At 34.1% G+C, this 18,828-nt stretch overlaps 1 protein-coding gene across 3 annotated transcripts; it reads left to right on the top strand.

Annotated features, from left to right (window-relative positions):
* Positions 1 to 348: 348 nt before the first annotated feature.
* Positions 349 to 18,161, top strand: LOC115446545 (SPRY domain-containing SOCS box protein 3). Of its 3 annotated transcripts, XM_030173229.2 has the most exons (7): positions 349 to 631; positions 1,290 to 1,486; positions 4,997 to 5,225; positions 8,758 to 8,982; positions 12,293 to 12,363; positions 12,862 to 12,956; positions 13,997 to 14,212. In XM_030173229.2, the coding sequence occupies exons 1-6, from the start codon at positions 475 to 477 to the stop codon at positions 12,931 to 12,933; spliced, it is 951 nt and encodes a 316-aa protein (XP_030029089.1). In that variant the 5' UTR covers positions 349 to 474; the 3' UTR covers positions 12,934 to 12,956; positions 13,997 to 14,212. The 3 variants fall into 3 exon arrangements, with proteins under 3 accessions (XP_030029089.1, XP_030029086.1, XP_030029088.1); XM_030173226.2 differs by lacking the exons at positions 12,862 to 12,956; positions 13,997 to 14,212 and adding an exon at positions 16,142 to 18,161; XM_030173228.2 differs by lacking the exon at positions 12,862 to 12,956 and having other exon boundaries at positions 13,997 to 15,759.
* Positions 18,162 to 18,828: the final 667 nt, after the last annotated feature.

Raw genomic sequence — 18,828 nt, 5'->3', positions numbered from 1 at the left:
TTAAAGTGAAAGTAAATACTATCGCACTTAACATTAGAAGTTAGTCTACTTCATATTTTAAATTTACCGCCATTTCTGTTCGAGGTATTTCCGGAAATTTCGATGTGCTTTCGTTCATAAACGTAAAACGATCATCATTGCGTAACATAATATAAACATTTCTTCCCTTAAAATCAAATGATATTTATCACCTTGATATTTTTGGTAGATTTAATTTAGAAGCGATTTATATAATTTTACGATTTATAAATGTGCTTTAATGTTTTTTGTTACCTTATGTCACATTTACAAGTACATAGTATCAAATGGTTTCCGAACGAAACAACAAAGTTTATAAATACCCCCACCACTCTTGCCAACCGTTGCAGTTTTTATTTTGACGTTTGTTGCGTATGGTGTGTAAGCGTTGTGTATCTAAATAAATCGGTGCTCAATTGTGTTCATCACGGATAGAACCACATATATGTTTTCAATATGTTCGTTTCGAGTGTTGGATGTAATCCTAGATCGAACAGTGATCGTGAGCGGTCAGGGAGGGAGGCAAAACCGTATTGTCAGTGTTGGAACAAGAGGACTGCGCCAATGCCCTGGAAACAGCTGAGCGCTTGTTCCTGTGGCGAAGAACATGACGGTACGTATAAAAAAACTGTATTGTTTACTTTGTCAAAGCCAGTATCAATAAAGATGTAATTTATTTGATTCGCGAGTAATACGGTTCAAAGAACCCATATTTTCGTCCTTGAACAAGTTTCATGACCGCATACCGCGATTATAAATGAAATTATTCAAGATGTTTGTCGACTTTTTCTCTAGAAAATATACGCATTTAAAAAAATCCCGTTATTTTCTAATAATTAATTTATATACTTACATGAAAAATTATAAAACAAATATCCGATCTAATGCAATTCAAGCTATTCCAAGTGTACTATAACTCATTATGAATTACTATGTACAATTTAAATGTAATGTACAATCTAAAGGTACAATCGGAGACAAATTATAAATTATTTTAATGAATATTTAACTTTAGACAATATTGTTTGGTTATAGTCATTTTTTAATATTTTTATTAATCTCAGTAAAAATTTTAAATAAAAATGGCTTGAACATACAATAAACTTCCCATAATGATTTGATTTATTAATATTGCAAATAAATAATACTTTGCATAAGAATTTTAAATTACCAATTGCTTTGTCTTGGTCAGTTACGATTTACAGTAGAATATATGTATGTATATGTCACTTGTTTGCCCCAATCCCACAACTAACTAACTAAATTTACAGTGAGCGAATGGAAATGGGAGCACCCTGACACAACAGGCACGAGTTGGGTGGTGGTCAGCGAGGATCAGAAGCAAGTGACATTCCATCCGTTCTACAGTTCTGGTACTGCTGCGGTGAGAGGAGATACTCCGCTGCTGCCAAACCATCACTACTACTGGGAGGTGAAGATGTTGACAGATACGTATGGGACAGATATTGTAAGTATTATGTTTCAATATGTATTACTTGCATATATTCATGTAATAATTGTCTGGGGATAAAAAGTTCTATGTACTTTTTTTAACATAAAACTATTGGTAATTAAGGCCATGTATATCTGTGCTAAATTTATTCTAAATAGGTACAATTATGCTTTAACTTATAATATCTGAATCTCATCACAATCTTTCAAGTTTATAATATTAACTAGCTTTTGCCCGCGGCTCCGCCCGCGTTATAAAGTTTTTCAGGCTAAAGTTTTCCGTTATAAAAGTAGTAGTTTCCCGGGAGCCTCTCAAACTGTCTCCATACCAAATTTCATCTTAATACGTTGGGTAGTTTTTGAGTTTAACACGTTCAGGCAGACAGATGCAGCGGGGGACTTTGTTTTATAATATATTTTTTAGAACTTTTTAAGAGGAATAATCCCGTCATACATCATTGTTGCATAACTTTAACCGTTTACGCAGCGCACGCAACGGAAGCTCTCAAAACTAATAATTTTTCCCCGTTTTTGCAACATGTTTCATTACTGCTCCGCTCCGATTCGTCATAGCGTGATGATATATAGCCTATAGCACTCCAGGAACAAAGGGCTATCCAACACAAAAAAGATTTTTTCAGTTCAAACACGGTAGTTCCTGAGATTAGCCATTACTGCTCCGCTCCTATTAGTCATAGCGTCATAATATATAGCCTATAGCACTCCAGAAACAAAGTGCTATCCAACACAAAATTTTTTTTTTTCAGTTCGATCTGATAGTTCCTGAGATTAGCCATTACTGCTCCGCTCTTATTGGTCATAGCGTGATGATATATACCCCATAGTACTCCACGAACAAAGAACTATCCAACAAAAAAATATTTTTTCAGTTTGAACCGGTAGTTCCTGAGATTAGCCATTACTGCTCCGCTCCTATTGGTCATAGCGTGATGATATATATCCTATAGCACTACACTAATAAAGAGCTATCCAACACAAAAAAAAATTTTCAGTTCGAACCGGTAGTTCCTGAGATTAGTCATTACTGCTCCGCTCTTATTGGTCATAGCGTGATGATATATAGCCTATAGCACTCCACGAACAAAGGGCTATCCAACACAAAAATAATTTTTCAGTTTGGACCGGTAGGTCCTGAGATTAGCCATTACTGCTCCGCTCCTATTGGTCATAGCGTGATGATATATAGCCTATAGCACTACACTAATAAAGAGCTATCCAACACAAAAAGAATTTTTCAGTTCGAACCGGTAGTTCCTGAGATTAGTCATTACTGCTCCGCTCCTATTGGTCATAGCGTGATGATATATAGCCTATAGCACTCCACGAACAAAAGGCTATCCAACACAAAAAGATTTTTTCAGTTTGGACCGGTAGTTCCTGAGATTAGCCATTACTGCCCCGCTCCTATTGGGTATAGCGTGATGATATATAGCCTATAGCACTCAACGAACATAGGGCTATCCAACAAAAAAGTATTTTTTCAGTTTGAACCGGTAGTTCCTGAGATTAGCCATTACTGCTCCGCTCCTATTGGGTATAGCGTGATGATATATAGCCTATAGCACTCCACGAACATAGGGCTATCCAACGCAAAAAAAAATTTTCAATTTGGACTGGTAGTTCCTGAGATTAGCGCGTTCAAACAAACAAACAAACAAACAAACTCTTCAGCTTTATATAATAGTATAGATTACTAGATGTTTCTCCTGGCTTCGCCTGCCTTAAGGGTTTCCCGCTTAAAAAGTCCCTAAATCTCAGAAGTGATCTATGATACCAGTGCTTCTGTTTAAAAAATTAAATATTTAAAACTATTTTTTTCCTCAGTAGAATATGAATGGGATAAAACAAGAGCATTTATAATAATAGTAGGAAGTAAGATAACATTAAAAATACAGTATAATCCGTTTATTATGACTGCCTATATTGACCAACCTCTTATTATGATGTAATTACACTACGAAGTTTGGTTTTCATATAAGATTCTTTATAAAAAAGTCGAATATAATGACTTACCTTGCAGTGACATGTCGCTTATTGTGACCCCTTTTTAATTAACTATGTCCGATTATAATGACCGACATGATTATTTACGCCTTCGGTAATGTTCCTTGATTCCCGACGACGTTCGGCAAGTGGTTCGTTTTTGTTTTGAATCTCAGTGAGTAATTGACATAGCGATGTCTTCTATACACAATAGTATTAGAGACTGTTTTTACAATAAAATAAAAAAAACAAAAGCAGACAAAAAATACAGATTACTTACATTAAAAAAATACAACTTTTATGTACATACATACATACATAGGTATGTACTTATTACGTGCAATTTTTGTTTTACAAGTTACTGTTTCTCTATTAAAGTACTTAAATACATGCACACTATTTACATAAAAATGTATTTTTTTCACAAAACGCTTTGTATGACGTCCGCTTATTATGACGCGTTTGTCAATTCCTTTCGAATAAATTTTCTAAAAATAATAATGTTAAATTATATATAAAATTTACAAATATTTACTTATCTGTATTATGTTATCTTTAACATATTTTATTTTCTCTAACTTTCGTAGAACAGAATATTATTTACATTAAAATATTTATGAACATGTAAAAGAATTAAAACAATGCCATAATTACACAACTGGTTTTGTAACTAGACAGTGAATTGATGCCAAATAAATAGATAATAGCCAGAGTTTTAACAACTACTGCCGACATTATTTTACTGTAGTTTGGCACACTGCCACTGCGTCCCTGTCACAAACAAAACATGAAATGGATTAGTCGCAGATCGGCAAAAAGAGTTGCAACCATGGAATTTTAAAACACCACAATACACAAAAAACGATTTTTAGATGTGGTACATAGAGTTAAAATCCGCTTTTCGCAGTAGATGTGACTATTATATGTATTTGAAAACCCGTTATTTTGCGTTGTGACTTTCTTTTTGCTGATGTGCGTATTGATAATTTCAATTCCTATATTTAGTACACGAATGTGTTGTTTGTTGAAACAAAATGGACTTATTGTATGGACATATTTTGTTTTTACTGATTATCGAGGATGTTCTAGTTTTTGCTGGCATTATCTTTAATCTACATTACTCAAATATTTATTAATATTTTTGGACGAGCTCAAGAGATCTTAGCCTAGTCCAAAATACATATACCTATGAACCATGATGATTAATAAAACCAATTCTGATTTCTGCTAAAAATTCAGAACTAAAAATCGTTTAACACAATACATTTCTATAGCCCTATCTATTTGCTTCCTAACTTGACGGAAATGGTTAGTTAAATATACTATATTGTTATTAATACTTGAAACCAACTACTTTAAGAACTGATGCAAAAAGGTTTCTTATGGTATAGCAATTTTTGTTTAATTTTTACTCACAATGTTTCGAAAGCCTTTCAACCTTCATAGTCGCGGAGCGTAGTCCTGCAAATTCATCACGATAAAATCCATATAAATTTTATTTCACACACACAATCTTTTGCAGATGGTAGGCGTCGGCACCAGTAAAGTGAACATGGCCGATTCGCAGTTCAAGTTCACGTCGCTCCTGGGCCAGGACGCGGAGTCCTACGGGCTGTCGTACACGGGCGCGGTGCGGCACAACGCGACGGTGATGCGCGACTCCGCAGGGTTCTGTCGCGGCACCATTATAGGAGTCAGGGTTGACATGTGGCGAGGGACTTTGGAGTTCTATCTTAATAGGAAATCGCAGGGTAAGTATTTTTTTTTATGGTATTGGGACCTTTTAAACCAGCTATAGGTGAACAACTTGTGGGGAAATTGACAAAAAAATTCAATGAAACTTAAGAATGATTTCCGAATATAACTTGAGCTTATTAAGTTAATTGTAAACTCTTTTTATGAAAATAACTAAAATTTTAAATTGTAATTACGGTTTTACAGCCGTTTTCAATAAACGATGCCAAACTCAATCTTTAATACGATTCCTAATAAACCAATGAAAATAACTCATTTGTAAACGAGTCAAAAAATTTGTTCTGGTTGGGTCAGTTTTGAAATAGGTCAAAAAAGGGATTGGGGTCGTTTACTGAAGATGGCTATTAGACACATATATAGGTATATTGATGAATTTACGTTGTAGCCCGAGGCGCCAGAACTCAGTCGTACGACCCGTGGTAATAATAGGTAATTCTCGAAGAGGAATTTAATGCCAATGACCCCTATTTATTGTTCCGTCAATGAACTTTTTTTATTGAATGACCATTCTCTGTATTAATCCTCAAAATTCCAAGAATAGATAAATATACCACTTTACAACTGCGGTAGATATTAACTATGAAAACAAAGTGTAACATGTTATCAATGCGTGTTATCGTTGCGTAGAGTACGTGTAACCCCTAGCACTTTGAGCTGAGCAGGGGCGGAGTTCAATCTAGTTCAGAAATGACGAACCAATGGCACGCGACGAAATAATTCGGGCCCGCTTTTAATAATTGAATAATTGGAACTTCAAAACAGGTTGCAAGAAAGGACGGTGAATAGATAAGGTCGGCCCTGGATGGCACGTTACAGGCACTTTTTTTTTTATAAATAAATAAACGTTAACCAGTAAGAATTCACTACAGTGATGAGAAAAAAGTTTATAGTTTGACAAAAAAAAAATAGAAAAAAGTAAAATAATAATGGAAGGACTTATGTTATTTTATGCTTTTTTATAAAAAATAAAAATTGCGGGTCCGGCGTAGTCCTTCCATTATGCCGAAATAGGTCCCTGGCATATTGTTTACTTTTACATACACTATCGTAACATGTTGTGTGAGGGCGACGTCTCGTGATAAATGGGTTATAGGTTCAAATCTGTGTAGTGAACGTCCTTTCACGACCTCCACGACGCAACGATGCGTTGTCGACCGAGAAACAGAGAGCGACTTTAATTTAAAAAAATAATATTTGTATATGGATAAAATTACCTGATTTTTGTTTGACATTGCGTTGTAGATATGAAGCTATTTTTAACTGTTACCTAAATTATATTGCAATTAGCCAAACTAATTAATAAAACAGAGGTGAGCGAAGTCACGATCGGATGATAGTGTTTTTTATTTTTTTTATATATATATTTTAATTAATATCTAAGTTGCCATCATTTTGTGATGGTAGGATATTGTATTCAGAACTATAAACAACTGCACCGAAAAAAACATAGTATCGATGCGAATACGATTATTTTTAATAGTATTCTGTTAATTATGCTTGTTTACGTAAACGTTAATTGTTTTTACGATCGTTGATCGGTTCACGACCCGTGCCGTCGCTTGTAAAATACGTGTTATTGGGCGCAAAGTCAGGAGCCCCTTTTATATTAAAGTTTTTGATCTATCAGCTCTCGTTCTATTTACATCACTAGCTTTTGCTATTTTCCCAGGATAGCCTATAACCTTCCCAGGGTCTTAAACTACTTCCATACCAAATTTCATAAAAATCAATTCATTCGATTTTGAGAAAATCGATTACGTATCATATAATATATAGATAGCTATTGGGAACTTTGTTTTATAATTTGTGTAGATATATGTATACAAATTTATATACTAAGACGCTTATGGCAAGACATTTTGCAACGGACATCAGTGGAAATAGATTTTACATTTTATTTGCAAATGTACTTATTTATGTACATTTAATATAGTTAGTTATCATAATGTACTGACAGTGAAAAGTCCGGCAACCCCTAAATATATTATATTCATCATTACATCAAATATGTAATGCTGCGTAGATCAGATCGTCTACAGTTAAATTTAATTTTTTTAAAAAAGAAATTTGTATTATCTATACTATTATATAAAGCTGAAGAGTTCGTTTGTTTGTTTGTTTGTTTGTTTGAACGCGCTAATCTCAGGAACTACCGGTCCAAACTGAAAAATTCTTTTTGCGTTGGATAGCCCTATGTTCGTGGAGTGCTATAGGCTATATATCATCACGCTATACCCAATAGGAGCGGAGCAGTAATGCCTAATCTCAGGAACTACCGGTCCGAACTGAAAAATTATTTTTGCGTTGGATAGCCCTTTGTTCGTGGAGTGCTATAGGCTATATATCATCACGCTATACCCAATAGGAGCGGAGCAGTAATGCCTAATCTCAGGAACTACCGGTCCGAACTGAAAAAATATTTTTGCGTTGGATAGCCCTTTGTTCGTGGAGTGCTATAGGCTATATATCATCACGCTATACCCAATAGGAGCAGAGCAGTAATGGCTAATCTCAGGAACTACCGGTTCGAACTAAAAAAATCATTTTGTATTGGATAGCCCTTTGTTCGTAAAGTGCTATAGGCTATATATCATCACGCTATGACCAATAGGAGCAGAGCAGTAATGGCTAATCTCAGAAACTAGGAGTTTGAACTGAATAATTCTTTTTGTGTTGGATAGCCCTTTGTTCCTGGAATGCTATAGGCTATATATATCATCACGCTATGCCCAATAGGAGCGGAGCAGTAATCGCTAATCTCAGGAACTACCGGTTCGAACTGAAAAAATATTTTTGTGTTGGATAGCCCTTTGTTCCTGGAGTGCTATAGGTTATATATCGTCACGCTATGACCAATAGGAGCGGAGCAGTAAAGAAACATGATGCAAAAACGGGGACAATTTATTAGTTTTGAGAGCTTCTGTTGCGTGCGCTGCGTAAACGGTTAAAGTTATGCAACAATAATGTATGACGGGGATTGTTCCTCTTAAAAAGTTCTACAAAAATATATCATAAAACAAAGTCCCCCGCTGCATCGGTCTACCCGAACGTGTTAAACTCAAAAACTACCCAACGTATTAGGATAAAATTTGGTATGGAGACAGTTTGAGACCCTGGGAAGAACATAGGCTCCCGGGAAAATATATAGCATGACTTTTATAACGGAAAACTTTAGCCCGAAAAACTTTATAACGCGGGCGGAGCCGCGGGCAAAAGCTACTTGTTAAATATAGGTAAATGTTGTAACTTTGACTTTTCGGATAACCAACACCTCAGTCCCCTCCGTGACCACGAAGTCTGCAGACTTCGGAACTTAGGGAGCAAATTAAAATATAAAATCTGCGATAATATCCAAAAAAAATTAATGTATATTTTTAATTTACCTAAAGTGACTCTTGCATTTGTTTGTAAATGAAACGGTGTTCAAACAGAGTAGCGATTGAGGATCGTTATTATCCATCACCAGTCGACACAATTATGTCGGCCTCTTGTATTGATGATTCTCAAACCCACCCCTTACCTCCCCAGGCATATCATTCTACAATTTGCGGCGGCACGAGGCTCTGTACCCTATGGCTAGTTCGACGGCAGCACAGTCGTCGATGCGGCTGATCTACGCGGCGTCGTGGCCCGCGTCGCTGCTGGTGGACGCGGCGCGGTCGCTCGCCGCGGCGGAGGGGCGCCGCCCCCGCCTGCCCCCGGGGCTGTGGCGCACGCTCAAGTCGCAGTTCTGGCTCACGTTACCCACTGAAGGTGAGTTGTAGTGCTAGTTTCTCTATGAAATTTAAGAGTAAGTCATAAAAGCTGCCAAAAGTCATAAGAGTAACCTGACAAGTAACAGTAACTCTGACTGTTATAGTAGTCGGCAAAGATATTGAACACACTACCACGTGGTGGGTGTTGCTTATGAACATAAATGCAGTCCATGTAACGTAAAAAACACCACGGAATAGTGTGTTCAAGTTGTTTGCCGGCTGTTCTACTATAAGTAAGAATGTGGCTGTTAATATTCATTTTATATAAATCAATAACGAACCAAGCAAGTCGCTCGCCTGTTGACGAGCGAAGCGACTACCCATTATAGTACAACACTCGACTATTGTAGTTCAAATGACTGCGAAGCATTGCGCTGCGCTCGTTAGACAGATAATAATTGTTAATATTCTCAAGTACGCTATGTCCTTTCCTAGAGTTCCAGCTTTATCCATACAAAATTTCATCAAAATCGGTTCAGTGGTTTAAATTGATTTTCGCATTTACATACATTTATAATTTTGTGCGATCAATTGTTATATCCTAAAGCATTGATGTATATATTATAATAGAGAAAAAAAAAACAAACAGAACTGGTCAAGTAGTTACGGAACAAAGATTAGTAGAAAAAAAATCATTAGCAGCCATGGAACATCAATACTGAATGGATACCATTATAGCTCTCGCGCGTCTAATCTAGCGTTGATTACGAACAGCACTCATATTACTGATAAACTCTAAACTACATTGCATGCATCAATTTGTTATCTACTATTACAAGTTACTTTTGTTCGATTTGCACGCTGCTCGGCCTGAATGTATTATAATAAAAAATATTATTAAACAAGGCTCATAGACAACGTGCTTGAATTTCCAACGGGCCAGCATAATTGTGAAAACTGCTGAGGAGTAATCATCTCTCGTCAGTCGACATTCTATTGGACCCCACTCCACTTACTAACAGCAGAGGAGTCACTTTGCACGTACAAAAACAACTGTGCAAAGTTTTATTGGTGTGGATACTGTGCCAGCTTTAGTTAAAGGATATATATTATATTCAGTGAAAATCTTGGAATAAATCTAAATTATAAACTTATTTGTTATAACTAAAAGCGGCGATAGCCTAGTTGGGTGTGGAACGGATTGCCAAATGTGTGTATTCTTTGTGAATTTATCGTTTGCTTTAACGGTGAAGGAAAACATCGTGAGGAAACCTGCACATCTGAGAAGTTCTCTATAGGAATTTCGAAGGTGTGTGAAGTCTACCAATCCGCACTAGGCCAGCGTGGTGGACTAAGGCCTAATCCCTCCCTCTCAGTAGTAGAGGAGGCCCGTGCTCAGCAGTGGGCGAGTATATAATACAGGGCTGATATTATTATTATTATTATCAAAATCAGTTCAGTAAATTCACCTTTAAGATCTTCAGTAATTGGGTCCATATGACCTAATTCCTCCCGCCTTCCCTTTCGTAATTTATGTAAAATCTAATTATCATTAGAACCTTTTCCAGACTTACATACTTACACACACAACATCACGCATTTATCCCCGAAGGGGTATCCAGAGGCGCAACTAGGGCACCCACTTTTCGCCAAGTGTATCCCGTCCCCGTCCCATGATGTCATAGGGGCGAGTCTATCGCCATATCGGACACAAAGTCCAGACTCCGGGCTGATACTGAGCAGAAAAAACCCAAAATCTCTTTGGCCGACCCGGGATTCAAACCCAGAACCTCAGAGCGCTATTGTACAGGGCATGCAATACAACTACGCCACCGAGGCAATCAGTTTTCCAGACTTCATTTATGCATATCATTAGCACCTATAAGTTGTGTTGGAACTTGGAACATTTCCCCTTTCGCCACTGATGTAGTCACATGTATGGTACCTTATAATTTTAACGTATTTTCTTAATTTTGCGTAGCCTTTTGATCATATTTTAAATACATAATCACATATTTGGAGATTATCAATTTGCAAAGATAACAAAAATTGAAATATTTACACATTCGCAGTACTGAATGCCAGAAACAATGTATTTTATTACAATGTAATAAACCCTATAATCCGCTAACATAATTCGTCGAGTCAGTCGCTTATCAGTCAGACATACCAGTCGTATTAACAGAACAACGAACTATTAGACTTGCCCTAATTTAGATATCAAGCCAGACATAAAAACAGACAAATAAAAGATAAACTTTGAACTTCGGTTTTGGTTGCTATATCGACAACAGTTTTTAATAATATTTGTTTATTCTGCAAATTTACGATCATATTTGTAATAAGGTGTAGGTGTGTAAGGGCGGTAATTTATATATAGGTAGAATAAATATAGAGGATGTTTGTACGTGGTTACGCAAAAACGGCTGAACGGATTTCGATAAAGGTTATACTACAATGTCATGTGAAATTATAGAAAATATCAAATCAAATAATTATTTTTTATTGTTGGTAGATATTTTAAAATAGATTCGATAATTTAATTATTTCGTTAGGTTATATATAAGTAAGTTTACAAATCTAGAGTTTTAAATTAATAGATCATTATCTAAACTTAATTATAATACTTTGAGGTTATTACTTAATGACTCCAAAACCTCATCAACAGAGTGAAAGCATTATAAATTATACTATATGATATAAAAATGTCTAGAACTACAAAGAAATATTCACGACTGCAAACGCGGACACGACTTCCAATAGGTTCTAACACCCAAGATAGACAATTTATGATTTTATTCTAGACTAACTCGAACACGAGAGACCAATTTGTTGACGATATTTATTTAAGCTTTATTCAACCGGTGATAACTCGCTATGTAGACGTGGTCATTCATGTGCTACTCTGACCGACAAAATTCTGATAATTTAAGATTATTCATCCAAGAAAAAACAATAAAAACATTGTACACATCTCTCATATTTATACAATGTTTTAACTCGCTGTCTACCATGCATAGTAAGATGAAATACTAAACAAAACGGACTATTATTATAAAACAAAGTCCCCATTTCGGTCTGTCTGTATGTTATCGATTTTCCCAAAATCAACTGAACGGATTATTATGAAATTGTTATGGAGATAGTTTAAGACTCTGGGAAGGTTATAGGTTACTTTCTACGGGGAAAATATATAGCGGGACCTTTATACCGGAAAATTCAGGCGTGCCAAGCTGCGAGCCAAAGCTGATACTTTTACAAGTAAGGCATGTACTATACGCAGTTTAGATTCGAACTCTGGACTTCATAGTTCTCACCATGTATATTTAGTGATAAAAAATATTGATCAGCGGTTCTGTTTTTTGCAGGTTGCATTCTGGATGACGATGAAGAGGATTCCATGGAGATTGACACGAATGCCAAAATAGGCACCAATGTTGTAAGTATTTAATAATAATTTAATTCGCACGTACACACAGACTTTAACTCTCTAATCATGTCTCCTTCCAAAACTATGTAAACAAATAAACATGTTTAGTTGTGGTAGTTTGCAATCTTGATAATAAATTGACCAATCGTAGTGACGGATTTAGACCACGCCCATTTAAAAAAAACTATCTACTTTTATAAAAAAATATGGTTTCAGGAGACATGGCTTTACGATTTCCACACGCTAATTGACACGAACACATTAATTTTAATAATGTTTGAATTTCGAACAAAGCCTTGTATTAATACTTATTATTAAAAAAAAATTTTTAGTGGAATGTCAAAATTGTGCCTGATACTTTTAATTTAACATTATTATTTTTTTATTTACCATAAAGTTCCGTCCAAGCCTTGTGTTAAATAACAATAAACGAAAAAAAACCTAATTGTATGAATTAATAATTAGTTAATGCTTTGTGCAAAGTGTTTAAGAGCTTTTTTGCTTCAGGCAGAATATTGCTACACTGAGCTCGGAGGTGGCAGTCGCCATGTCAAAGCTGAGCCTCTATGGACGGCCTAAGATATGACTAGACTGGCCACAATGTTAGTAAAATTAATTTTATACTCTATTTTGTTGTACGATGTGGGTTTTCGCATGACATGGGAGCCAGTGTAAATCATTTATAGTTACGCTTCTTTTTTGGATAAGTCTTGTTGTTAAGGACTGGGGGAGCATGGAGAAGGCGGGGGGGGGGGGGATTAATTGTACCAAAATATATAATTAGTTTAACTCCTTACAATTGATATAATGTATTGGCCATAAAAAAATGTATGTAACTCTTAGTATAATGTGAAACACAGATAATTTAAGATTGCACTACTAATAGAGTTTGGATAATAATCCTATTGTCCTAATTATATAATTTTATTATCATGGGTCTTGGACTAACAACATATTGATTCCTGCATTCGTCCACAAATCAATACATTTTTGTACTCCTTTTTACATATTCCATCCTTACGCCGTTTTCGATTTTAATATCCATTGAAACTCAAATTAACAAAATATAAACCATCCAAGATTAAAAAGATATTCCGTGTTTGATTTTTCTTTGCTGGATTGGTTCAGGGTCCTAGTATATCAGAGGGCTGTTCACGAATTTTTACTGTCATTTTCTATTGGAAATAGGTAAAAAGGTTTTATTATTTATGTTACGTGGCAATAATTTTATGTGTGTTATGGTGGCCATTTTTACATGAAGATTTAGGCCATTATATGTGATATGCTGATAAAGCTTGCTTTTCTCACATAAAATAATGTTATGTATAAATAATGTTATATGTTCATCATATGAAGTATGAGAATCTTTGTTATTATCATTACAGCCTATTTGAATATAATAATATATTCCTATGAGGTTGGCGTTAGTTATACTGGTTAATAAATAATTTCATATTAATGCGCTCTGTAGAGATTTTTATTACTATTAAAATATTTTATCCGGAGATTTGATAAAACACCGGCAATCTCTAGACTAACTACATATACATTAATACCACAATTCATTATGATAATCGAAAATTGGTATTTCGATTAGCAAATGACGTGACGTGACGCCCTCTGACCGTAGTGTTGTCCCCAGCCCCTGTCGAGCGGCATGAAGCGGCGCTACTGGCAGATGGTGGCGCGGCCGGCTTGCGTCGCCCCTCAGGAAGATACCTAGCCGCACACTTGCTTAGCAGAGCCGACCTTAGGGTAGAGAAGGGACAGATCAAAATCCCTTGGCACTAACCTGGATTAAGGCTGACAGTCAGCCGTGGTGGCATTTATGCCAAATTGTTTGGAATCTTATTTTAACAGTGTTAATGTCTATATTTTATTGTAACGATTTCAAGTTTTAATTTCTTCAACTAGATTAATGATTACATTGCAGTGTTTTAATAAGAATTAAAATAGATTTGTATAAAGATTGGTCTGCCGTCCTGTTTAACCAATAAGTACCAGTTCTTAAGGTAAATCAAAATTAATAAAAATGTGTGCCAGCATGTTAAATTTTCTACTTTGAAAGAATTTGGGTCGGCTCTTTTTGGACTGATAAGTTTGTAGATATGTGCCAAGCCTTATTTGGGAGTTTTAGCTGTCGTATAATTTTATTTTTATATTTATTTGAATTGGAATATTTAATTTACTATATAATTTTGTAGATCTCTGAAATATAAATACTTTTTAATTAAGTGTACTTAGGGGACAAGTATGCCAACTAAAAGTCCCGAATGTGAAATAATTTTGACAATAGCATTTCAATGAAGAGCTTACATAGTCGAGTTAATATTAGAATTGTTTGCCTTATCAGTTAGAAAATATAGTTGAAAACTTATTGTGATACGTAAATTATAAACAATAACAAATTAGAATAACTATACTTTTTACTTTAAAGTTGTCAAATCTTTGAATGAATGGAAGTTGAATTTATGTAGCAGTGAACGAATGTAAGAGTGAATGAAGAAAATTACGTATATTACAAAAGGTCAGTCTACATTCAAATTTTAACCTTGTTTTTAATTTGTTTAAGGCATCTATTTAAGCCGATGGAGTGAAATAATTAAAATAATTCCTCTTTTTGGTGGATATTGACTAGAAAAATTATAAAGATAATTTTTGATTCCATTGTTGTAACATTTTTATTTACTTGTCATAGCCAAAAATTATAGTACGTATAGAAATAAGTAGCTCCTGTTTTTAGCCTTAGTGCCAATCGTCCTTGACTTTAAAATAGTTGCTAACTAGAGTAAATAAAATGAATTATTAGGTCAAGCATGATTCTAAACATTAAAGTTATAATAGTAGTAAAACTATATTTAAAAAATATATTTGAAAGACAGAGGTACTCTTGATAGCTACTGAAATATTTGTTGAAATTATTAAAAAATATTTCAAATCTTCTTACAAAAATATATCATAATCCATAAAATTATACTCTATCATTAAATCCAACTGCTTTGAATTCATCTTCTAATTCTCACGTCACAAACACCCTTAAGATTAAATTTATCTATATTTCCAGTAAGTAAAGCACAAAATAATGAAATCAAATGCTCAAAATTAATCTAAAGTTGATGCACAAATAATTCATTTTCAATGGAGTTACGTACAAAACTTAATCTTAGTTCTAAGTGAATGAACGAATGAATGGAATTAGGGTTTGAATGAATGAACGATAAGGAAATTTATGTTAAATATTTGATCGTAATTTAAATGTTGGCCATTGTCAGTTGCCATCATTGTTCATAATACTGTACATTTAATGATAAAGAAAAACATAAATGCTAAAAGACTAGATATTTTGCCAATTTTAAAATATGTAGAATTTTGTATGGAATAAAGAAAATATCTGTGATACAGTAACATGTGTTTTTTTATTATTTTCCTACTTTTTAATTAATATTAAATACAAGGCTTTGTTCCTTTGATGTTAAGTGCATAGAAAACATTCTTAAAAGTATGTTTAAGTACATATATTTACAGATTTACTGAACAATGTACCTATATTCTTAGTCACTAAAGTTATACATCCTGTATGTATTAAGTTAGAACAATTTACATAAATATATATAAATATTGCCAGAAAAAAAAGTACCAATTATATTGGTAACATGTCCCCCTATATTTTTATGGTATACTTATTATCTATTAATATTACCAGAAAAAATATACTATCAATTATATTTCCCTGTATTTAATTTGGATAATTATAATAAGACTTAAATCGAGTCATCGGTTTTTTCAGTTAGGTGAGGTGCTCCCGAGTCAGTATGTGAATGGCTTCTATGTGGACAATGTGGACCGCGACTACCGAATCGTTGTGTGGGAGTAGGCTGGAGCTTTACGGTACGCGAATTAACTTTGCCGGCCTAGTACGACGGTATCAACTTTGCCGGCCTTGGCAGGATCATATTAGATCCCAGGTAGACCTAATAAACCGGTCAATATCCTAACGCCCGATTCCTATAAACTGTCTCAAGTTCTAACTAAATGTTAATGGTAAGTATAAACCTATCACAACTCGTCTAAGCATGTCAAATTTTAATCTGATTGGTCCATTCCCGCTATAGATCTGGTTTTAGCGATTAAGATAGTTTATATGGGAATCGGTCAAGTCACGTGACCTACTGACTAAACCACATAAGAGGCGCCATTTTTAGTCATTTCCGCTCTTTATAAATCTTCCGATTTTCAAAACTACAAACGTCAGACCGGCAAAGTTAACTTGTGCGTATTGTACAGTCGACCTCAAATGAATGTGTACATTGGTAAAGTACAAAATAAATTTTAATGTTGGTATGTGCGAGAGGTGGGTTGCTTAATTAGCTGTATTACAAAACGGTTGCGTCGTTTAGTATCGTTGTAACATTCAGTTGTTCCAACTGTTCAGTCGGATTGTCATCACACTATGCTTAGCAAATCTGCTACCCATTTTTAGATTATTTGCAGAATGTCTTATATACAGTCACAATAATCGTTGTGTAGGCAAAATACGAGTAAAAAGTTAGATTTATAATTTAGTGATTTATTTGCAATTTAGTGATTAAAATGTATAAGCAAAAATAAAATATGTTACAGTTTTCTCTGTTTTACAGCCTATTTTCTTTTTTATTATATGTTTAGCATCCATTGAGAGCATTTTATTACTAAAAAAGTAATTAAGTAAGTAAGTACATAATAGTTTTATTATTTTTGTTCTGCCTTAATTTTTATATGTTGTCCAATTATAATTAAATTATTTTTTGCGTTGGATCCCGTATAGCTACCAAATGGTGCCATTTCAATTTCATTTAGATTTCGAAGGTGCACAGGGAAATTCTTCGGAATACAATAGAATCAGAAAGATTTTTGTATTGTTTTTTATAAGATGTGTATTATACAAAAAAGTAAAAATAAATACTTTTTTACAATAACAAAAAACAGGTGCAATGATAAATGCAAAGCGTTCTTGCTATTAAGCTTGTTTAAGTTGAATAATTACAAAGATTTGATTAACTTTATTCAGCTGTTTTACATTCAAATTTTGTTCTAAAATCAAGTAGTAGTTGTGTAAAAGAGCTAATTAAACAATCCAATTGCGACATATTATGAATTTCTAATATGGAACGTCTTTCTGTCAACATATACATTCAATTGGGGCTGACTGTACAATGCTGATACAACACCATAAGTAATGCAAATCGGAATTGCCACAGTCTCTCTCTATAATATTTGTTAATAATTCAGTAGGTACTTATTTTATTTTCTTGGTATAAAATCTAATAGAGTATGTTAATTCAAAGAGATACAATCAATTATAACAATAGATGCAACTTAACTGTGCCAAAAAAAATCATATGTACAATTATAGATTTAATAATATTATAATAATACCTACTGAAATTCTAGTCCATTAGAAGTGACCATAGCCATCAACGCGTATGGGCGGCAAAAAAGCGAACAGATTATTCTTCGGAAGGGCAATGTAAGATAATAGTTATGGTGTTATATTTGCATCTTTACATGCTTTAATCCTATTTAATTTTTGTATTTCATAATTATAATTTATGTGTTCCACCACAGCATAGAAAATTGTAGAGCATGTTTTCTTTTTCAAACTTATTTTGTAAATTTAATGAGCTAAAGTTAGTTGCTTGGGTAATTTTGTTGCTGTAGAATAATTCGATGAAATAATTATTTATCTATGATATTTTTATACTGTGGTTATTCTGTGTAATGAAGTGGTATTTGTTTTTGTAATAAACCATTAAATATAATCTTTAATATATCATTTACCTTTATTTAAACCTCACAAAGTCTGATTAGCACCTTTTTCACACAATTTTATTATTTGCAACTATTTTGATTTGATATGATTATTCCATAATGCATATTATAGTACCTACTTACTATTACGGCCAATAGAAACGCTGTGACGTCGCAATGCAAAAATATTTTACAAATACCCATAGCGATCACAATATCGTGCGCATTATGATTTTATTTTGCTTTATATTTTAATTTAAGTACCTTTTGGTTTCATACATGTTAGTAAAGGCCCACATTTAATCACTGTGTCATTATTAGACGATAAATAAATTACTCTGAAAGGATCGTTACATTAAAGAGACCGCCGCGCGACATCGCATCGCTTCAATGTTTTGGGGCTACACTAACACAAATTATAGCGATAAATCGTAGCTATAACTACGAGTGGAATGCAATAATTATTCATTATTAAACGTTATTGTGGCCCCAGCAGGCAGCTACTTATCAAATCATTTTGCTCATACAGCTAACAACTGGAATGGAACTAGAAGAAGGAGGAAGCCGTGGTGGATAAAAATAATTTTAATAATATTTTCCCGCTCTTTATTTGATTTTACCCCATGGGTGTATAATAATCAAGTATTTTTTTAGAAATTCGATATTGACAATCCAGTAATAATCTAT

Source organism: Manduca sexta, chromosome 14, assembly GCF_014839805.1.
Source record: "Manduca sexta isolate Smith_Timp_Sample1 chromosome 14, JHU_Msex_v1.0, whole genome shotgun sequence".
NCBI lineage: Eukaryota > Metazoa > Arthropoda > Insecta > Lepidoptera > Sphingidae > Manduca > Manduca sexta.
Note: the sequence above shows the minus strand (reverse complement) of the source record. Positions and strands in the feature narration are given on the sequence as shown.